Here is a 24,216-nt window from a genome sequence, read left to right as displayed (position 1 = left end):
GCCTGTTAGTGTTTTAACTCTAGCATGTCAGTTCATTCTTAAATCCTAGATTTTGTTTTTCCTTCTAATGGTACATTATATACTCAGCAAAAAAAGAAACGTCCTCTGACTTTCAACTGTTTTTCCTTTCAGTAAACTTAATGTGTAAATATTTGTATGAACACTAAAAGAGTCGACACCATAAGACAAACTAACAATGTTTCACAATGTGTCCCTGAATGAAGGGAGGCTCAAAATCAAAAGTACCAGTCAGTATGTGGTGTGGCCACCAGCTGCTTGAAGTACTGCAGTGCATCTCCTCCTCATGGACTGGACCAGATTTGTCAGTTCTTGCTGTGAGATGTTACCCCACTCTTCCACCAAGGCACCTGCAAGTTCCTGGACATTTCGGGGTGGAATGGCCCTAGCCCTCACCCTGCGATCCAACAGGTCCCAGACGTGCTCAATTCCTTTGACGATAAACACGAATCCGTCCATCACCCCTGGTGAGACAAAACCGTGACTCATCAGTGAAGAGCACTTTTTGCCACTCCTGTCTGGTCCAGCGAGGGTGGGTTTGTGCCCATAGGCGGCGTTGTTGCTGGTGATGTCTGGTAAGGACCTGCCTTACAACAGGCCTACAAGCCCTCAGTCCAGCCTCTCTCAGCCTATTGCGGACAGTCTGAGCACTGATGGAGGGATTGTGTGTTCCTGGTGTGACTCGGGCAGTTGTTGTGGCCATCCTGTACCTGTCACGCAGGTGTGATATTCGGATGTACCGATCCTGTGCAGGTGTTGTTACACGTGGTCTTCCACTGCGAGGATGATCAGCTGTCCTTCCTGTCTCCCTGTAGCGCTGTCTTAGGCATCTCACAGTGCGGACATGGCAATTTATTGCCCTAGCCACATCAGCAGTCCTCATGCCTCCCTGCAGCCTGCCTAATGCACGTTCACGCAGATGAGCAGGGACCCTGGGCATCTTTCACAGTCGGTAGACAAGTCTCTTTAGTGTCCTGCGTTTTTAGAACTGTGACCTTAAATGTCTACTTTCTGTAAGCTGTTAAGGTCTTAACGACCATTCCACAGGTGCATGTTAATTAATTGATTAGGGTTAATTGAACATGCATGGAAAACATTGTTTAAACCCTTTACAATGAAGATCTGTCAAGTTATTTGGATTTTTAAAACATTATTGTTGAAATACACAGTCCTGAAAAAGGGACGTTTCTTTTTTTGCTGAGTATAATACCCAAGTGATTTGAAGCCTAAAATGGATGAGTAATTTTCAGTTCTACATTTTCTCTTCAGTTTCCTTTTCTGTACTTCATTAAACCAAATAGTGAATGATAAATACACACGGTGGAAATGGAGAACTTTATCATTTGTATCTTATTGTTAATAAGGAGCAGCTAAAACAATTAATATAGCTGTTTAAGACGAAAATAAGCAATGAAGGGTTCAAAATCTTAACAAACGAGACAACTAAAATGAAGCAGAAAAAAGACACTTGAGCAATAAGTACCAGGTCAGCAATGAATGATTTCTCATGAGGCAGTTGGGTTGGAATAAAAACGCTGCTCAGCCCTGATTTAAAGGGTATGAGTCTTAGATAGCAAATAAATGAAGTTAATTAGTAGCAAAAACTAATTACTAATTAAGACAGTGGTTAGAATGAAAACCTGCAGCCACTGTGGCCCTCCAGGATTGGAGCTGACCCCCCGATCTAAAGTATTTTAGAGCAGTGAATCCTATACAATCAACGAGTGCTAACAGAATGTAAAAACATTTATTAATGGAGTAAATCACATACATTTTTGCTAAAAGCGTTTTATAATATCGTGTGGTTATAAACTAATCCTCCAAATAGGCTCAATAGCTTTTATAGCCGGCAGATTCTTACTCAAGTGGAGTCAACATGGCATTGATGGATGAGATGTTGTTAGTTGTTGAGGGTTTCTGAGATTTACTGTAGTTCAAATTTCTCAAACAGAACATTTTACGAAGAAGTACCAGAAGGAGAATTAAAATCTCTGAATTGTCAGGCTAAAATTGTTGGCTGAAATGGTCAATGATGGAAAGCAGGTCATTGTGGTGCTTTGGTGACAAATTACAGTGTCAGAGAAAAGCTGAATTATTATAATCTGTGGCCTTGAAGTTGCTCTTAGCATAATATAATACTGAGGATGCGTTTAGTCATTCTAGGTGTGCCAAGCCACACTTTCACGGCTTATTTTTATTTCATTCATTTCTAGATAAGAGAATTTTTGCCTGCCATGCTTGCATTTTTCACTTTTACAGTCACAAAGAAAATTTAGGGCGGCATGGTGGCGCAGTGGTAGCGCTGCTGCCTTGCAGTTAGGGGACCCGGGTTTGCTTCCCGGGTCCTCCCTGCGTGGAGTTTGCATGTTCTCTGCGTGGGTTTCCTCCCACAATCCAAAGACATGCAGGTTAGGTGGATTGGTGATTCTAAATTGGCCTGAGTTTGTGTGTGTCCTGTGGTGGGTTGGCTTCCTGCCTTGTGCCCTGTGCTGGCTGGGATTGGCTCCAGCAGACCCCCGTGACCCTGTATTCGGATTCAGCGGGTTAGAAAATGGATGGATGGATGGAAGAAAATTTACCTGACTGGGGTTGGCATGGCTTCCAGTGGCAGGAGAAGGAATTTGTGTGGCAGAGATTAGGAGTGTGAGCTGCTGCTGTCCGGGCAGCACATTGAGGTACAAGCTGTCATTACCGGGCTGTTGGTTTTAATTTTTAATAGTAGTTTGTTGGCCTTGATATGAAGTTCAGCATTAGACATTTCCAAGTTTTTCAAAGCTTGTGGATGCAACCTAAAAAGCCAGGAGTTATTGAGTTCATTAGGCTCCTGTCATGACTTAACAGTACAAAAAAAAAAATAACCCCACAAATGATATACTATTGGATTTGTCTTGATGTCTGACTATACAAGATGTTGAGCTTTTTAGATTCCCTGCTATGTTTGGCCTTCTACACCCTGCCAAAAAAAAAAATATATATTTTTAGGAAATTATGGACCATATTTAATGCAGCTAATTACACTCTTATGATAAAGACCAACCTAGTAGGTGTATTCAGTAAAAATGATCAGTAGGACCTGATAAGCCACATCAACCAACCCCAATGGGATGTGAGGGTTCAAAGTTACTCCTTTTCAAAAAAAGTTTGCAAAAAATAGGGATGGTTAACAGAGGCATGTGGAGAGTCGTCTTATGCTATTTTGAGGTTCCTAATCACGATTATGATAATATTTTTGATATTTGATGCTTTGCCGGTGCCACTCTGAGCAAGTTAACAATGAGAAATTTCAAACATAAGCATGTGGGGTATTGTTTATAGACTGTTTGAAGATCAGTGTTTGTGAATGTGATACTGGTTTTTATTTTTGATGCTTTAGAAGGGATCTAACCCTCTACGGACCTTTCTTAGAAGGTGAGAAATGACAAAATTCTATTACAATTGAGAATATTTAGACTTTAAACTTATAAGCATAAGCGTATATTTTGATGTTTGAAATAATTTCTTATGAACACCCCGAATTATGGCAGCTTGCACAAATTCAAACATGTTTTTATTATTTTCGTCCATAGTTTGAATTCTGGTTACAGACTTTTTTTCTGTTATGAATTCAGTGGGAATTAATTTTTTCCTGTGAAGAATTAGTTTTTCCCCTAAAAATATTGTTCTCTAAAGTATTTTTTTTTAAGTGGAGAACTCCACTTGGATGTATTATACTTGATAAGGAGGCTTTGTTTAAAAAGTTTCTAAAACTTTACCATTTTGAATGACATATTGTCCAGATGTGTTGTTAATTTAATGAAATATCTTTCTGAGTGTTCCAAAGCGCCTGTCGTACCGCTTTGAGTTGTCTTTGGTTTTAGTGGTTTGGTTTTGCTGTTGGTTTGCTGCAGCTCATTGTGGGTATTCTGTCTCCTGGTACTCTCTGGCCTTTCAATCCTTTTGTCTGGGCACCGTATGGGGTCATAACACCTGTTGTATTGTCCTCAATCTTCGACTAAATGTTTCCACTCGGCTTATGTATAAATTCTTGGTTTGACTGTCTTTTTCAAACACTGACTATGATTTTTGTCTCACTTTCTGGGACTTGTTTCTTGATTCACGCTCTTCCAGTTTTGACCTTAACTAGTTTATTTGCCCATGACCATCTCCTGATTCCATTTCTGTCTCCATACTGCTGCTGACTCATGCTGTCACTACACAAGCGTGCTGAGTTTTGTTGTGGGGTTATTGTCAAGAGAACCTGGACAGATATTGTCATATTGTCATGTCTCACCACTAATTTTTATATCCTCTGTGGTTTTGAATGGTGGACAATTCATTCACGGGCAGCACGGTGGCGCAGTGGGTAGCGCTGCTGCCTCGCAGATAGGAGACCCGGGTTCGCTTCCCGGGTCCTCCCTGCATGGAGTTTGCATGTTCTCCCCGTGTCTGTGTGGGTTTCCTCCCAAAGACCTGCAGGTTAGGTGGATTGGCGATTCTGAATTGTCCCGTGTGTGTGTGTGCCCTGCGGAGGGCTGGCACCCTGCCTGGGGTTTGTTTCCTGCCTTGCACCCTGTGTTGGCTGGAATTGGCTCCAGCAGACCCCTGTGACCCTGTAGTTAGGATATAACAACAACATTTATTTATATAGCACATTTTCATACAAAAAAATGTAGCTCAAAGTGCTTTACATAATGAAGAATAGAAAAATAAGGGACACTGTAAGAAAATAAAATAAGTCAGCATTAATTAACATAGAGTAAGAGTAAGGTTCAATGGCCAGGGGGGACAGAAAAAACAAAAAAAAAACTCCAGACGGCCGGAGAAAAAAAATAAAATCTGCAGGGATTCCAGAAATATAGCGAGTTGGATGATGGATGGATGGACAATTCATTCACGTCGGTGGTATTTCATACTGACAACTGTTTCAATGGCGTAAAATGGCTTTGCTTATAATTTTTAAAGCATGTTTATTTGTCATGGATTCTGGTGTTATGAGTACGCCTGGGTTCTCTCAGTGCTTATGTTTAAATAAAAATTTTGAATTATTGTTATTTATGTTTATTCTTTACATAATTTTGTTAAGTATTTAGTTTCTATTTGTAGATCATTTGTCTGCCATATCTTTTGTGTTTTGTGGGTGGTTCCCCACGAGGCAGGACCACCTGTCAGTCTTTATTGAGGAATTATTCCCAGCCCTGTAAAGGATCATGGAAACTGAAGTCTTTCTGTGGTACATTTGTATGTGCTTTGTCATTGGCGATTGTTTATTGCTTATCCTTTTAGATTTACTGACATTTTGATAATATACTATTCTGTTCTTGGTTTATGAATTTATGGATCTCATATTGGGACCTTGTTTGCCTTGGATTGCCATTTCCTTTTCAAGGCAACTCTTTTTGAATTTTTGTCACAACTTAGGAGTCACAAAGCCACGCAAGTACAAAAAATGCCCACTAGAGAGAAGAAACGCCCAACCCAGCTAGTACCAAAGGCAAACATGTAACATAAAATTACAAGGTTCATTTCAGCAAAATTGCTCAGAAACAAAAGCAAGCTCCATAGAACACATAACGTTAAAATGGAGTTGCCTAATAGGTGAACAAATACAGAATACAGAAGACAGTGAAAAATGGAACAAACCGTTTGAAAATCCAGAAATTCACAAAATACAGAAAAGGAAACATCAAATTCGAAATGAACTGCCAGGAACTGTGAGAGATCCTCCAAATTTATAGGGCGGAAGACAGTTCCTGGTGGCGACTGGCAACTGACCCTGCCTTTTAGGGGACCACCCACAAAACATATGAAACTTAATATAGAAGGCTTTCATACATTAAGAAAATGAAAAGTAAAGAATAAAGCATATAAAGAACATCAATCAAAGATTTAAAAATGAACAAAAGAGACATAAATCATTCATTTGAACCCCAGCCAGGGGAGGAACCCTGGCTAAGACATGTCTGCAATCTACTGCTTTGGGGGAAATGTTTGCTTATTAAAAATATCTTCTATGATAATTCACTACCGTCTTATTAATTGTTCATGTTATTGCAACCTAGTAATAGTATGACTTTTATGGGCGATGCCATTTTTCACAGTTTTTGAATGGCCACAGCCATCTTGTTCTGCTGTTACTGTGCCAGTTGCTATCGCATGTTACATAACTGGTGATGTCATAATGTGCACTGATGATGACATGCATTTCTTAATGACCAAGTTTTTGAATTAAAAATATACAGTATAGTGAATTTTCTTGTGATTCTAGCGTAAGAACAACAAACTATAATACATATGTTGATTATTATATGCATTAAGTTGATGTCAAAAACAGGAGTAAAAATTGAATTTGAACCCCAGGTTGGGGGCTCTTGTACTCTGTGGAGCTTCATTTTGTTACAGAGCAATTTTGTAAAATCTTTTATAAAGATTCTTTGTTTCCCTTCTTTTTTTCTTTCTAAGCAATGGTTTTGGTCACTCATTCTCTAGTTGAGTATTTTTGATATTTTAGGACTTTCAAAAGTATTTTTTGAACATTGATTTTGAAAAACATTTTTGCTTTGGTGTAGGCTGAAGCCAGACAGTCTCGGTTGATGCCCAGCTGCCTTTGTATGCTGCCCTCTGGGCAGACCAGTAGAGATTCTGGCCTGCTTGCCTGACCAATTTGGAGGCCTCACACCAGTTTTCTTTTGACATTTGTGAGTGGGGCACAACAGGTGTCACCTTTTGGTTTCCATTTTGCCTTGGTTATCACACTGATTCAAGATGAGAGATTAAATAATTTTAATGAAAAAGGATTGGTAAATGAGACATAATCTAGAAAACAGAGAAGCGTTGAAATCAGAAAAGACGTTAATTTGTAACCAGGAAGAGAGACATCAAAATAAACACCCAATTTGGGAATCCTAATACTGGATACTGTAGAATAGAATGTACTAGTATTTGACTAAACACTCCAAATGATGACACAAAGTCCTGGTTGATTCTGGGAAAGATCAGCATGGCAGTGGTCAACAAGATTTGTAAAAAAAAACCAAAAGGCTGATGCGATACTATAAACGATATGCCATTCTAATAAGATGTCCTCAAAATTTAGCTTTACATATTACAAAAAACAAGAAATGAATATGAAAATAATTTTCCTTGCGGTCTAAAACTTGAAATATCCTATACAACAAATACTCAGATCTCAAAGAGAAGGCAGAAAAATTTAATAAAATTGTACCTTATTTGTATTATGACCCAGTGGCACTCCTGCAAGCGACAGGATAAGAGGTCATCCATATATGAGATTCTGAAAGTTTTCTTGTATTATTTTTCTTTTCCAATTCCTGGTTCAAGACTCTAGACTACGTAATTTTTCAACTTTTAGGGTTGTGTAGCAGATCGATTTTGTGGAATATCCCACTGCCTAATTACTTTGTTGGCAGTGGACTTACTGTGCCCCTGTTTTCTTTATGTGGCACTGTGATGTCCCTGCAGAAATTCTAGGGAGTCCTGATGTTCACCATGAAGGACAGGCAGCATGGAGTCTACCTAGGGAGCAAATGGTGGTGCTTTAATTGCTTCTGAGGCTCAGATGTAGGGTTTTCTGCAGCCACTAGAGGAAGTTCTGGGGAAAAGACGTGTGTATTTGACACCGGAATGATTCTGGAAGGAGGCCATCTGAATGGGATAGATAAATCTGTGATCATGGATCAACTTTAGGGAGGAAGAGAGACCAGATCAAAGAAAAAGTTTGGAGACCCTGGATGTTACTTCAGGGGAGTAAGTGCAAGCTATCCACTGCTAGGTCTAAGATCTGAATAAGCAGGTTCTTTGTGTTCCTGGTCTATCTAACACTTTGTGTTACTCTTCTTTCTGTCTATACTATCATTATCTTGTGTTTCTTTAGGTTTCTTCAATGCACTTCTAATACTTTGGTGTCTGTGGTATCCCTCTGAGAGGGATCCCTCTTGTTTCTCGGTTTAGAACATTAGAACAATCGAGATGAGAACAGGCCATTCTGCCCAACAAAACTCACCAGTCCTATCCACTTAATTATTCTAAAAAAACATCAAGTCAAGTTTTGAAAGTCCCAAAAGTACTGCTGTCTTGGTAGCTTATTCCAAGTGTCTGTGGTTCTCTGTGTGAAGAAAAACTTCCTAATGTTTGTGCAAAATTTACCCTTAACAAGTTTCCAACTGTGTCTCTGTGTTCTTGATTAAGTCATTTTCAAATAATATTCTTGATTCACTGTACTAATTCTCTTTATGATTTTTAAACACTTCAGTCAGGTCTCCTCTTAATCTTCTTTCCCTTAAACTGTAAAGGCTCAGCTCTTTTAATCTTCTCCTCATAACTCATCTCCTGTAGTCCCTGAATCAGCCCAGTCGCTCTTCTCTGGACCTTTTCTTGTGCTGCTATGTCCTTTTTGTAGTCTGGAGACCAAAACTGCACCCAGGACTCCAGATGAGGCCTCACCAGTGTGTTACAAAGCTTGAGCAGAACCTCCTGTGACTTGTACTGCACACATCAAGGCGCTATATAACCTGACATTCTGTTAGCCTTCTTCATGGCTTCTGAACACTGTCTGGAAGTTGATAGCATAGAGTCCACAATGACCCCTAAATTCTTCTCATAAGGTATACTCTTGAATTTCAGACTCCCATCTTCTATTCAAACCTAACATTTTTGTACTATGTGCAATACCTTACATTCTACAAGAGTGCCAACTGTCCTTTACAGTAACATCACACAGCATTTATAAACCGACTTAATCCAAGTTAAAGCTGTGGTGTCTCAACCTTAATGCAGCAGCACTGGACACAAGGCCGTAACCAGCTGTGGGCAGGACACCAGCTCATCGAAGCCGTGGGCAGGATGCCAGACCATCGACAGTCCCACTTATGCATACATCCTCACAAGGTCAAATTAAAATTGCAGATTAACCCAAGACGTCACATCCCTGGTGTGTGAACCAGACAATTGGAGTAAACCCACACAGACAGTCAACAAACAGATACAGGATTTGAACATGGGTTGCAGGGTCTAGAAGGTGACATGGTAGTGCTCACCACTGTATCTCCTAACTGCCCCTATCCAAACAGCTGCACATCTGTTAATATTATTTTTTGCATTACCATAGCAATCTACACAAATATCTTCACAGAACAATGCCTTTCACCAAAAATGGTCAAATGGAGAAGATTTTAAAATTTTATAAAATTGAGGATTACAACATACCTTGCTGCTGTACTCTAAAGCACGTGATCTGCAAAACATAAAATAAGAAGTTTATTGAGCAATAAATATGCTGAACAGTTCAAGCTGACCTCCGAATTGACACTCGCTAGCTATCTGACCGTGTGCTCATGCTTGCTGTGTTCCACACTTCTGCTAGCCTTTCATATCTGAAACAAATGCTCTGCTTTTGCTTGATTCAATCCTTCTGCCCCCTTTGTCAGTGGAGTGCTTATTAGCAGACAATTTATGCAGATCTTCAGCAGACCAGGCAGTGTACACATTTGGCTTGGACCATAGGCCAGCTGCAGGAGCACATGGTCATGCTGAGCCATTATGTGCCTCCAGCTAGTCAAGAGCCTGTAAAACTGAACAAAATTAAAAACCTAAAGATTCTTTTGTTTGAGCCAACATATTCAGGCAACGTCATGAGACATAACATCCAGGTCAGGGTGCTGAGGAGGCTTCTAGTGAATTATCAAAGGCATAAGCAGTACAAAAACACAAGACCCTCATGCCGACTGCTTCTCTGGTCCATTTATCTTTATTATTTTTTATCTGTAAGAAGGTCGACTTCTTAAAATATACACAAACAACATTAGCATTTTTTCTGGAAAGGACACTTTATATTTTTGCATGGCTCAAAGCAGTGAACAGACTGCCAAACACAAACATGCTGTTAAGTTCAACAAAACACACAAGAATTTGACATGAGCATAAAGATGTTCAGTAAAGACTGCTGTACACCCAGTCATGCCACAAAAACCAGGGGGCACCAGGGAATGAGAAAGAGAGAGACATACAGGGTGATAGATATTTAGATATTAAAGGCACTATATAATACAGGTAGATTTGAAAAACACTATATAATAGATAGATATTAAAGGCACTATATGATAAATAGTGTCACACTTGGAGGGTCCAGTGTCAGCAAGAAGGGGCTATGAGATAGGACAACACCTTGGGCAGACTCACACTAGTTCGCAAATAAAAGGCAGGCAATTTCAATTTTATATAGTGTCTTTCGACAGATGAACAGTCACAGATAGATAGACATGAAAGGCACTATGTAATAGATAGACAAGCATGAAAGACCCCATAAAATAGGTAGATAGGAAAGGCACTATATGATTGATAGAGAGTGACATGCATATGCGTCAGAGGATCACCCTCCAAGTTCTTGCCAGGTACGTGCCAAGATTGGGTGCTGCCGCTAACTGTCTTGTCTTTTTCTTCCTCAGACAGCGCAGAGAAACCACCCAGTGAGGACAATTGACTCCGCCCCTTCCGGTTCCTGGACTATAAAGATGGAACTTACTGGAAGGAGATGTCACTTCTCCCCAAAACAACCAGAGCCAAGGATCTCCAAGACTTCCCAAAGGCAGGCCAGAAAGCCTAATTAGTTGCAGCCACATTATATTTGTGGGGATTTGTTTTGTTTTTGTTTCTTTTTACACCATTGTGTGGTTTTTTTTTTTTTTTGGTTTGGACTAAGAAGTAAAACAGGGATAGCCAGATTCGTGCCCCAAAAATTTGAGCCTGTTATTCCCTTGGATGACCACGGTAGAATGATAGATATGAAAGGCACTAGATAGATAGACTGGCACTATATAACAGATGGTTATTTTACTCCCTTCAGATTCCTCCTTCATACATCCTAGGCAATGCTGGTTCTTCTCTAATGGCAGAACACTTTTAAAGCATTGCCTTCATTCTGAATCCAAGGCCTATGACTTTTATTTCTAGATCTCGGCAGACGTCTGCTTAGCTTAAGGAGGTTTTTGTCTTTGACAGCTTGACTTAAAAGATGTTTCCCTTTCTGTGTTTGCTCTTTCCACTAGTTTTCTACAGCTATATAGAGACTCTCATTAATCACTGCCAGCAATGCCTGGCACCAATCCAGAGTTCAGAAACAAACAAAAAAGATAATTGTGAATCTGTTCCCAAACGGCATTTAATGATCTGGATGTGTGTCAAGAAAATCCTTGTAGTTTCTAAAACTGTATTGTTAGAAACTAGGAGACTGAACTTAACCCCATAAGTATGCGTGCAAAGTAGAGACCAGCATGGCACAGGATGCTGGTCCTTCTTAGGACATATCACGTTGACAGCTACCCATCCCTTCATCCATATTCTGAAGTCTTTTTCTCCCATTAAAGCCTTCCAGTATCCTATCCAAGAAACCACTAGTGGAAGGCAGGAACCAGCCATAGACAATACGGCAGTTTATCGAAGGTCACATTCCCATCCACATACAAGGGTACGTCAATAATAATCAGCAGTTTTGTGGTAATTGTATTTCTATTAATTACTTCTGAACGTTTTGAAATCACTTCAGGTTTTTTTTTTATGTCTGGCACCTCCTGAATCACCAGTATAGAAAATCTCCTACATATGATATACCATTCAACTCGTCTTGACGTCTGGTTTTGCAGGATGTTAAGCTTTAGGGGTTGCCCCATATTTTTGGCCCTCTAGACCCAAAAAAACCCCTCATTTTTGTGCCATGTGTTTTGTAGTAAATTACCATTCTACTTAAATGGATATAGACTTATCCAGCACATTGAGATTTTTAGGGTTCCCCCCCTAATTCCCCCCCAACCCAAAAAACACTCAATTTTAAGCTATGCCTGGACATTTTTAATGCAGGAAATTACCCTTATGATACAGAGTAAACCAACTGATCAGACGGATTTGAAGTTCTGCATGCCACATCAACCGACCCCAGAGGTTCACCCCCTAATGGGGAAATGAGAGGTCAGCGTTACTCCTTTTCACAAAAATTAGAAAAAATGGGGATTGGTAATAAAGGCATGTGGAGTGTTATTTCGAGGTTACTAATCATAGGTATTTGTTTCTTTGCCAGTGTTCATAGGCCTCTGGTTACAAATGACAAATCTCAAAGATAAGCATGTTTAAACCGAAGCACACATTTTAATATTTGAAATATTTGACTCTGCTGTTCTTGTTTTATTATGCAATTTGTAATGGGCAGCCGAAATGCTTACCCGGCCGGGACGACGTAGGACAGCAGCCCTCCTGGTTTGCTAAACTGCCATGGAGCAGGGAAGCTCAACTCTGCTGTGGCTCATGGACACCTCCACTGGGTGTGTGGAGAACTGCTGAGCCCCCCTTCGCAGCGGTGCAGTCGGAAGCTGATCATGGAACAGCTAGAGCACTTCTGGGTCCTCTATAAAAGGAGACCCTTGCCACATCTTGGCCTAGCTGGAGTCGGGTGGCCGTGGACAGAGCTTGGAGGAGAGCAGAAGTGTGGAGCCTGTTAGAAAAGATGAAGAAGGGACTGAGTACTGTGGGGACTGGTGCACTGTGTGTGCTGTGAAGAACCAAAAATAAAGGTGTGTTGTGCGACAAAGGCGTGGTGTCTGTTGTGGTCCGGGCTTCTGTTACATATTCTACGTCATACTGTAAATCAGTTCATTTGTTAGGAACACCCCAAAATTAGGGTGACTTGTGTAAATTTCTTTTGGTTGGTGCTACAGCTTTCACTGCGATCACAGCGGTGATGTTTCAACTTTGATCACTCAGGTTCTCTTGTTGTTTTCTAGTAGTAAACATGGCCACTCCACTCTCTGCTGGCACCAAAGAAGAGCAGCAAGCAGTGATCCATTTCTTATGGCCTGAAATTGTCCCGGTGGCCGAAATCCACAGAAGCCCTACTCGAGATTTATCTTGATGCAGTGTTTACAAATAGTTCTCCACAGTGACTTGCCACAAGTTAACCTTTCCAGATAAAGTGTATTAATGTTACAATCTCAGAAAGATGACGTCCACTGAACTAATTCTGGACTTCTGAAGCCAATGGGCTACACCAGGGGTCCTCAATCACAGTCCTGGAGAACCGCAGTGGCTGCAGGTTTTTGCTCCAACCCAGTTGCTTAATAAAAAGCACTTATTGCTAAAGTAACACTTCTGCTTCACTTTAGTGATTTTGAGCCCTTATTGCTTAATTTTGTCTTAAACAGCTATTTTAATTGCTCCTTATTATCAATAACATGCAAATGACAAGAGAGAGCAGCATTTCTCCATTTAGCTTTACATTTACACCTGTGTGTATTTATCTGCACTATTGGGTTTAATCAAATACTTGGAAGAAAAATGAAGAGAAAAAAGTGAAGGACTGAGAATTTTTTTAGCCTTCAAATCATTTGCATGATAGAAAGGGAAAGAAAATCTAGGATATGAGAATGACCTGACATAGCAGAGTTAATTTAATTTCATAGCTTGTTAGTGCTTTATTGGCAAGAATTGCTTTCTAATTAAGCAACCAGGTCAGAACAAAAACCTGCAGCCACTGCGGCTCTCCAGGACTGGGATTGAGGACCCCTGGGCTACACCAGTGAGGATTAGTGAGCCTGGAACAGGGGAGAGTCCCAAGGCTTTGGAAAACATCTTGTATCACTCCTGTCCTAAAGGTATCACGTCCTAGTGAGCTGAATGACTTCTGGCCTGTTGCTCTGACGTCACATCTGATGAAGACCATGGAGCGGCTGCTGCTTCACCACCTGAGGCCACAGGTCCGCCACGCCCTCGACCCTCTGCAGTTCGCATACCAGGAGAAGGTGGGAGCGGAGGATGCCATCATCTATATGCTTCACCGATCCCTCTCCCACCTGGACAGAGGCAGTGGTGCTGTAAGAATGATGTTTTTGGACTTCTCTAGCGCCTTCAACACCATCCAACCTCTGCTCCTTAGAGACAAGCTGACAGAGATGGGAGTAGACTCACGCCTGGTGCCATGGATTGTGGACTATCTTACCGACAGACCTCAATATGTGCGTCTTGGGAACTGCAGGTCTGACATTGTGGTCAGCAATACAGGGGCGCCGCAGGGGACTGTACTTTCTCCGGTCCTGTTCAATCTATATACATCAGACTTCCAATATGACTCGGAGTCCTGCCACGTGCAAAAGTTCGCTGATGACACTGCTATTGTGGGCTGCATCAGGAGTGGGCAGGAGGAGGAGTACAGGAAGTTAATCAAAGACTTTGTTAAATGGTGCGACTCAAACCACTTACACTTTAACACCAGCAAGATCAAGGAGCTGGTGGTGGATTTTAGGAGGCCCAGGCCCCTCATGGACCCTGTGATCATCAGAGGTGACTGTGCAGAGGGTGCAGACCTTTAAATATCTGGGAGTGCAGCTGGATGACAAATTGGACTGGACTGCCAATACTGATGCTCTATGTAAGGAAGCTCAGAGCAGACTATACTTTCTGAGAAGGTTGGCATCCTTCAACATCTGCAGTAAGATGCTGCAGATGTTCTACCAGACGGTTGTGGCGAGTGCCCTCTTCTACGCGGTGGTGTGCTGGGGTGGCAGCATAAAGATGAAAGACGCCTCACGCCTGGACAAACTTGTTAAGAAGGCAGGCTCTACTGTAGGAGTAAAGTTGGACAGTTTAACATCTGTGGCAGAGCGACGGGCACTAAGCAAACTCCTGTCAATCATGAAGAATCCACTGCATCCACTGAACAGGATCATCTCCAGGCAGAGGAGTAGCTTCAGTGACAGACTTTTGTCACCGTCCTGCTCCACTGACAGACTGAGGAGATCGTTCCTCCCCCACACTATGCGACTCTTCAATTCCACCCGGGGGAGTAAATGTTAACATTAATTTTATTTTAATTCTTTTCATTTTTATTATTATTTAATTTAATATTGTTTCTTTGTATCAGTATACTGCTGCTGGATTATGTGAATTTCCCCTTGGGATTAATAAAGTATCTATCTATCTATCTATCTATCTATCTATCTATCTATCTATCTATCTATCTATCTATCTATCTATCTATCTATCTATCTATCTATCTATCTATCTATCTATCTATCTATCTATCTATCTATCTGTCTATCTATCTATCTATCTATCTAGTGATGAGCGAACTCCATGGTGTTTGCTTCGCCTCGAGTTCGGAGAAATCATGGAAGTGTTCGTGATATTCGCAAAACTCGGCAAAATGCATTGAAGTCAGTGGGGAAGGACTAACTGAACTAGATTTAACTGGATTATAATGGTTTAATCGTCTTTAAAGTGTCCCTGAGGGCTGGGGAAACATCTGCAACTATACCAGATTATTGTGGCCAAAAAGGTGTCCTGAACTGTGCGACAACCGTGCCAACCACCACACCACCATGCTTACGTGAGATCAAAAAAGGAAGAGCACAGCCAGAGACTCACAATCGTAGATTTCGTCAAAACAAAGCAGACATTTCAAAATCCTAGTCAAAAGTCAGAAAAAATACATAGGTCTTTTAAAGGCAGAAAATTCAAAGTGGCATGTCATGGTTGAAGCTGTTGGCTCGTGTTATTTTTTGAAAATCACGCTGAAGGCTGTCCAAACTGTCTTGGTGTTGCCTTGCAGTTTTTCTTCTATCATAAAAATAGCAATGTCTTGTAAATTGTAACAAATCTTATTATTATTTCATAGAGCCTCCTGTGTAATGTCAGGCTCCTGCAAGGTTTGTTTTTTATCTCCACGTCACTAATTATGCATGCACAGGGCCTGCGCCACCTTCTCTTATACTGACATGGAACTCGAAGATCGACCTGCACATTCGGCAACAAACAGAGGTAACACGTTATTAATGCTGTATGTTTCATAAAAATACAATTTTGAGAACCTGCATTATTTACTTACCTGTTCTACCACTAAATAAGTACCACTGAGTCTGCAAAGCAAATGATTTCTTGTTTGGTGAATTTCTGTCTGATATTAGCTGTTGGCTTTTGTAAATCTGGGAAGTGTGACTCATTTGTATTTTGTTCTGAGCTCTTCACATGTGGAAAACTATTCAATACCCTTGTCCTGTCACACTTATTCCCAAACAGTCCCCAGACGGCTGTTACTTGATTATGTCGGCCTGTTTTGTAAGTCACTTTTATTCAAAGTGACTGCTAAGCAAATAAATGTCAATATATTGTAAGTGCAAATCTGAATTAGCTGGCATTCCGGGCGGGATGAGTATGGGACCCTTACCTGGACAGGAGGACCAGATACAGGAACAGTGGGGTAAAGCTCCTAAACTTGGAAACTTTCATCCCCCATCTGCTAAATGGCAGCATCCCAGGAGTGCAGTAGCCATTTGGACCCCAGCAGGGCATGATGGGAATTGTAGTGCTAAGATTTGGTCCTGCTGGGTTCCATGCAAGTCACTAGTGGGTCCTGCTGGACCTGGAGATGCTTCCTTCAGGCTAGGCCCTATACCAGAAGTACTCTTAATTCCAACATTAAAAGGAAACCGTTTGCTGGAGGGAGATGTATGGAAAGAAGATGGAAGGAGAATGAAGAAGATGACTACATTGTGTATTTGTGCTTGAGTAACCAAGAAGAAGCCCGTTGTGAGGTATTTTATAATAAACACCTCTGTTTTTGAACCTGTGACTGTCAATGTGTCAGTTGCTCCTGAACTTTTGAGTTCACTGGCGTCCCATGTCTGTCACACTATATACTCAGCAAAAAAAGAAACGTCCCTTTTTCAGAACTGTCTATTTCAACAATAATGTTTTAAAAATCCAAATAACTTTCCAGATCTTCATTGTAAAGGGTTTAAACAATGTTTTCCATACATGTTCAATTAACCATAATCAGTTAATTAACATGCACCTGTGGAATGGTCGTTAAGACCTTAACAGCTTACAGAAAGTAGACATTTAAGGTCACAGTTCTAAAAACGCAGGACACTAAAGAGACTTGTCTACCGACTGTGAAAGATGCCCAGGGTCCCTGCTCATCTGCGTGAACGTGCATTAGGCATGCTGCAGGGAGGCATGAGGACTGCTGATGTGGCTAGGGCAATAAATTGCCATGTCCGCACTGTGAGACGCCTAAGACAGCGCTACAGGGAGACAGGAAGGACAGCTGATCATACCTCGCAGTGGAAGACCACGTGTAACAACACCTGCACAGGATCGGTACATCCGAATATCACACCTGCGTGACAGGTACAGGATGGCCACAACAACTGCCCGAGTCACACCAGGAACACACAATCCCTCCATCAGTGCTCAGACTGTCCGCAATAGGCTGAGAGAGGCTGGACTGAGGGCTTGTAGGCCTGTTGTAAGGCAGGTCCTTACCAGACATCACCAGCAACAACGCCGCCTATGGGCACAAACCCACCTTCGCTGGACCAGACAGGAGTGGCAAAAAGTGCTCTTCACTGATGAGTCACGGTTTTGTCTCACCAGGGGTGATGGACGGATTTGTGTTTATCGTCGAAGGAATGAGCGTTACACCGAGGCCTGTACCCTGGAGCGGGATTGATTTGGAGGTGGGGGGTCCGTCATGGTCTGGGGCGGTATATCACATCACCATCGGACTGAGCTTGTTGTCATTGCAGGCAATCTCAATGCCTTGCGGTACAGGGAAGACATCCTCCTCCCTCATGTGGTACCCTTTATGCATGCTCATCCGGACATGATCCTCCAGCAGGACAATGCCACCAGCCATACTGCTCGTTCTGTGCGTGAGTTTCTACATGACAGCAATGTCAGTGTTCTGCCATGGCCAGCGAAGAGCCCGGATCTCAATCCCATTGAGCACGTCTGGGACCTGTTGGATCGCAGAGTGAGGGCTAGGGCCATTCCCCCCAGAAATGTCCAGGAACTTGCAGGTGCCTTGGTGGAAGAGTGGGGTAACATCTCACAGCAAGAACTGACAAATCTGGTCCAGTCCATGAGGAGGAGATGCACTGCAGTACTTCAAGCAGCTGGTGGCCACACCACATACTGACTGGTACTTTTGATTTTGAGCCTCCCTTCATTCAGGGACACATTGTGAAACATTTTTAGTTTATGTCTTATGATGTTGACTCTTTTAGTGTTCATACAAATATTTACACATTAAGTTTACTGAAAGTAAAAACAGTTGAAAGTCAGAGGACGTTTCTTTTTTTGCTGAGTATATAATGTAGACCAGGCATGTCCAAAGTCCGGCCTGCGGGCCAATCACGGCCTGAGATGGGATTTTATATGGCCTGTGCCTTTTGTCTCAAAATGTGTCATTTTTGGCCTGCAGGTACAAATAGAATAAATAAATCATACCGATTCAACATGCAGTTTCTCTTTTGAACTCATGGTGGCAGCACTTTATAACAGAGTCTGCCAACTGCCATAAAACCGCAAACAGAAAAAGATTGAATGATGGGCCAATCACAGTGCTTGCTGGACGTGCGATGCTGTACAGCTTGGGTGGGTTTAACACCGAGGATTCTGCAGGTGTATGCTGCCAATTTAAAGGTATACTGTATGGCTGTGTAAGTTTTTGCTCTGACCCTACATCTGTCATGGCTCCAGCAAGTAAAAAAAGGAAAGTTGATAATGAAGGACGCTGCTTCCAGGCAAGGTGGAAGTTACAATATTTTTTCACTGAAAACCAAAACAACTGCGTCTGCCTAATTTGCCACAAGACTGTTGCTTTGTATAAGGAATATAATGTGAAGATATACTACGAGACAAAACATGCTAGTACATATGACAAGCTATCAGAGACTGACCATGCTGAAAAAGTGAAGCAACTCAAGGAGAGCTTAGCTGCCCAGCAGCGGTTCTTTACACGGGCCCATGAGTCAAATGAAAACCTCACCAAAGATAGCTATGAAGTGGCTATGTTAATTGCTAAACATGGAAAACCTTTTAGAGAAGGTGAGTTTGTTAAAGACGGTGTCATGAAAATAGCAGAACACATTTACCCTGAAAAGAAGAAAGACTTTGCCAACATTTGCCTTGCTCGTAACAGTGGCGCACAGAGAATTGAAGAGCTGTCATCAGATGTTAGAAGACAACTGGGAGACAAGTCAGCAAATTTTAGATTTTTATTTCTTTGGCCTGCGATGAAAGCACAGATGCATCAGACACTGCTCAGTTACTGATTTTTTTGAGAGGTGTTGATGGTGACCTAAACATTACAGAAGACATACTGGACCTCAAAGGCCAAACAAGAGGAACTGATTTATTCCATAATGTTTGTTTAGCTGTTGATGGCATGAAACTACCATGGAGCAAGTTTAGTGGGATTATTACAGATGGTGCGCCTGCCATGGCTGGTGAACACTGTGGATTGTCAACGCTTATCTGTAACAAAGTCAGCGATGAAGGAGGCGAAGCTGTTAAACTTCATTGCATCATTCATCAGCAGGTTCTTTGCGCCAAACATCTAAGATTTGATCACGTCATGAATCCAGTGGTAAAGGCAATTAATTTCATCCGTTCTAAAGCTCTGTATTACCTCCAGTTCCAGCAGTTCCTGCTCGAGATCCAGGCTGAATATGGAGATGTAATATTTCACAATGACCAGGGGATCAGCATTGCAGCCATTTTTCTGTCTTAAAGGGGAAATTGGACAGTATTTGGCTGAAAGGAAACCACCAATACAAGAACTGTCAGATACACGGTGGATAGCAGACGTGGCTTTTTTGGTTGAAATAACAAAGCATCTGAATGCGCTGAACATTAGCCTTCAAGGAGAAAACGCAGTAGTGATATATAGTGATAAATGTCCGGCAACTCAGTCTGGCTGGGACGTCCCTGAACTGGAAGAATGGAGGAAGGCAGCCTTTCTAGGACACTGCCTACCCCAGGAAGTTAGGAGGCAGCTCCCCTGGACAGCAGTTGTGCCCCAGATTCCCTCAGGGCATCCTGGGACATGGAGTCCATTTTCTCAGCCCTGGTCAGTGCCGTGGATGCCGCCTGAGGGAGCTTATAAAAGACCTGGGGACTCCTACTTTTCCTACAATCCAGAAGTACTTCCGGGCTGCTTAAGAACTGATGATGTGTCATTTGACAAGGAAGAAGAGGAGGAGCACTTCCGTGTCAAGGACTATATAAGGGACTGGTAGAGACCCAGCAAGCTGAGCTGGAACTGTGAGGGAGTGTGATGAAGCTACCTGGAGAGGAGGATTCTATTATTGTATTGTTATTGATTAATTGTGGTGCTTTGTGCACTTTATTGGAGAAAATAATTAAAACTTCTACTTGGTGCTTTTAAACATGTGTCCTGAACATCTGTCTGTTGGGTTTCATGGGGCAACAGCGCCCTATAGCGTCAACAATGTTTAAAGCTGTCAAGAAAACAAAATCAACTGCTCCCTCTATAGCTCAGAAGTGCTCATCCCTACCTCACCTCTTCAGTTTACTGACCCATGTTGGATGGCAGCTCCTTAAATATAACCAGGAAGACTATCCAGCCAGTCCTCTGCCCTCTTCTACTCCACTCACCTATCACATTAGATGCTGGTGCATCCAAGCGACACTCCCCAGGTGATTTTCTATGTAAAATCAAACATCTGCCTGTTGCGTTTATGTAAACCTCACGTACGGCAAGTAACTGTGCTGAACTAGTTCACGCCGATGCATTCGCTCTGGTAAGTAACTTTAAAATACAGGATCCCCATCTCTTAAACAACCTCACTTACAAATGCCAGATTTTTCTTCCAGGTGCTCCATCCCTCTAACCACCCACAACAGGCAGGCCGAGAGGACATCGGCGTGTGAAGCTGGACACCTGCGAGGGAGCTCGTACTGGCTGTTATATAGACCCCCTGAAAGTACAGACATGTCATGCCCTGCAATGTGCACCCACTGAGATGGCTCCTCGTTCCCACGACAGCATTTTCAACACAAAATGGTAAGCACCATTCTTTTCAGCTGGCTTATGTTTACTCTTTAAAGCAGAAGTGTTCATTTTAGCACTAATTTTGCATGAACATTACCACACACGTAGTGCAGGCCCTGTGACATGGCAGCATCTGAGTCCCTCGGAACTGAAGAGAGAGGTTAGCTTGAATTGTTAAGAGACGTAAGGTCATCCCTCACCTTAACGTGTACTTAAGAATGTGGAGCAAGTCGTGTTTAGTGCTACAGCTGTAAAGCGCCAGTGTTCCAGAGAGGTGCCTCGTTAATAAATGATGGCATGGAGTTGGGTGTCCTGTTTGTGGTGTGTGCCGGCATCTGATCACCTTTCTCCACGCTCTAATAATAGTGCAGCACCAACCTTTGATGAATGATTTAAACCATGAAGTGTAGTGGATCCTTCCTAGAAGGGTGGGTGTCATTTAAATCAAGTTTCACTTTCAATTTTGTAATTCAGAAATTTAATTAAAAAGTCCACCAGCAGGAGCCAAAGAAGAATGAGAGGCTCCAATGCCTGGCATATTGGTTATCTGAGGCAGTCCATCCCTTAGACCAGAGCATTTAATCAGGGTGGTAGGAAGCATGAGCCCTTCCTGGCAGCAATCAAGCACAAAGCAGGAAGCACTATAGCCTTTGGTGTTCATTGTAGAGCAAATTCACAAAGTTCTGCCAGTCAGCTTGACCTACACATGTGTGGGAGGTGGGACAAAACTGGAGTGGTCTGGCAGAAGGTGGGTAAAGAAAAGAGCTCGAGGGCATTTTGTAAAAGGAACAGGAGACCATCATAAATCAAAAGATAAGCCAAGTTAGAACCATTACATCAGAAAGCAAAATGATGAAGAAGTGATGAAGAACCAAAGTCAAAAAGAGAGAGTGCAAAGGCCAAAGTCCCAATAGAGGATCGAGAATTAGTTTGGAAACAGCTTCATCATGGCTTAACTCTATCTAGAGACTCATGTATCTGAGGATCGGGAAAGAACGTTCCTGCATGGACCAGACTGCCTCTTTGTGGATCATTCTTGAACAGTCCACGGAGTGGAACTCATCCCTCTATTTATGTTTCATGGACAATGAAAAGACGGAGAGATGTCATGGAAGCTGCTTCATCATATAGCATCTCCCAGAAGATCATCAGTCTGATCAGAAATAGAAAGGAATGACATGTTGAATCACACTTGAAAGATACCTGACAGAGAGTTTTGAGGTTAGTACCAAAGTGAGACAGGGTTGCCTTCTGTCACATTTTTGGTTTTTGCCCACCAGTGAATGGTGACACACAATAAAAGAAGTGGTATCCAGTGGACATTGTGGAATTGGCTCAGTGACCCGGACTTTTCTGAAGATATTGCACCCCTGTCTCACAACCATTAACAGATACAACATACAGCTTCAGAACTATTTACCGTCTCAACTAAGTTGGGGCTCATCACCAACAAGGGACAACTAAAGCTACTGATGATCAACGCTGACTGTGAAGAGCTAGAAGAAGTGGACTCCTTCCTTTACCTGGGGTGCATGGTGGACAAACAAGGTGGAACTGCTGCAAATGTAAAGTTACAGATCAACAAGGAGAGGGCTGCCTTTTCACAACTTAGGAACATCTGGAACTCCAAGATGTTTAGCTGATACACCAGACTTAATTTTTTTCAATACAAAAAACACGTCTGTGCTGTTACATGGAGCAGAGACATGGAGAAGCACAAAGACCACTCTGAGGGAAACCCAGACCTTCATCAAATACTGCCAACTCCTCATCCTGTGGATTCACTGGCAGCAGTGAGGAGCTGTGGCAGACAACTCAGCAGCATCTCATAGAGGATCACTTCCTGAGGAGGAACTGGGGGTGGCTTGGTCACATACTGAAAAAAAGCCAGGCAGCAACATCACAAGATAGACTCTACCTTGGAAGCCACAAGGGAAGCTGCTGAGAAACACTTGGCTTCGATAGAAATATCGGAGAGTTGGGCTTGGGATGGAGGCAACTTGGGGCAGCAGCACAGGATAGGAGTCATTGGCAAATAGTTATTGATGGCCTACATAAGTAATTAAGTTATATCTATCTCACTGAGTAGCCATACACAGGCATACCATAGCATTGGCTTTTTTGATAAAAGAATTGTGTATGTCAGAGTTATTGTCCTGTTCACAGTGCAACACAATTCCTATCTGTGTTTCTGACCAGATTGGAGCAGTTGGGACCACCACTGTCCTACTGTGGAGGCCCAAATCTTGTTCCGTTGGTTATGCATCATGTTCATCTATCTATCCATCCAACCGGCTTATAATAAACACCACAAAATAGCAGACAGTGGTATTCCTTTTGCATAATGTTTCATGAAATTTGCATTAAACTTTGCTTTGTATGTGATTTTTGCAAATGCAAGACTCACTAAATATGATGTTGTGGATTTTTAAGTTTAGGTGGGTTGAATGAAAGGAACATTACACCTTAAGGATTTCACAACACCATACACATCTTTTGTATTGGAAATTCAACACATTTAAACTCAACCCATAATAAGACAAATTATTGAAATTGAAATTGTAATCCAAATAGGTTGAGAAGAAAATGTTGAATGTTGTGAACTGGGAGTCCCAAGCACTAAAGAATTCCAAAGCATGCACTTCCAATAATCCCCATGAGAGGGGGATATTACTGTCAAACCCTGGCTAGTAATAAGGGCAAGCTTAGGATTTTTATAAAATTAAAGACGTATTCCTCATACAACAGATACCAATCACAACGAAGCTCCGTGGAACACAAAGGCAAAATGGAATTGTCTGTAACAAAGGGAATCCAGGTCAAATAAATTCCCAATACAGAATTCCAAAGGCAGGGTCAAAAACAGAGCAGAAAATCGAGAAATCAGTAACCCAGTCTGTCAGTCATTTTCTAACCCGCTTTGTCCTGAACAGAGTCATGGGGGGTCTGCTGGAGTCTATCCCAGGTAGCATAGAGTGCAAAGCAGTGAACAATCACTGGACAGGGTGCCAGTCCATCACAGGGTACACATATGAGCCACTTTAGTACTGCCAATTCATCTAACTTGCATATCTTTAGACTTGGAGGAAACAGGAGCACCCAAAGGAAACCCATGCAGGCACATGGGGAATATGCTAACTTCATGCACGGAGGACCCTGGATGCAAACCCTGGTCTCTTTATTACGAGGCAGCAGTACAACCATAGTGCCACCGTGTCGCCCATCAGTGATCCAACGATTCACACAATTGACAATAAACACAATTACACTCACCAACTCCACAGTATATTCACAAACTGAAACTGGAGGTTCATTTATAGAGTGGAGGGGAGTTTCTGGCAGTAACTGACAGGTGGGACCACCCA

General features: G+C 42.1%; 1 protein-coding gene across 1 annotated transcript in view; it reads right to left on the bottom strand.

The window, feature by feature from the left end:
* Positions 1-24,216, bottom strand: part of c18h14orf180 (chromosome 18 C14orf180 homolog) — a 79,096-nt gene that overhangs the window by 23,063 nt on the left and 31,817 nt on the right. The window contains exon 3 of the mRNA XM_039740952.1: positions 9,220-9,247. Coding sequence (XP_039596886.1) covers positions 9,220-9,247 — 28 coding nt within the window. The remainder of the gene's footprint in view (positions 1-9,219; positions 9,248-24,216) is intronic.

This window comes from Polypterus senegalus, chromosome 18 (assembly GCF_016835505.1).
Source record: "Polypterus senegalus isolate Bchr_013 chromosome 18, ASM1683550v1, whole genome shotgun sequence".
Lineage (NCBI taxonomy): Eukaryota > Metazoa > Chordata > Cladistia > Polypteriformes > Polypteridae > Polypterus > Polypterus senegalus.
The sequence above is the reverse complement of the archived record's forward strand: the minus strand, read 5'-3'. Positions and strand labels throughout refer to the sequence as shown.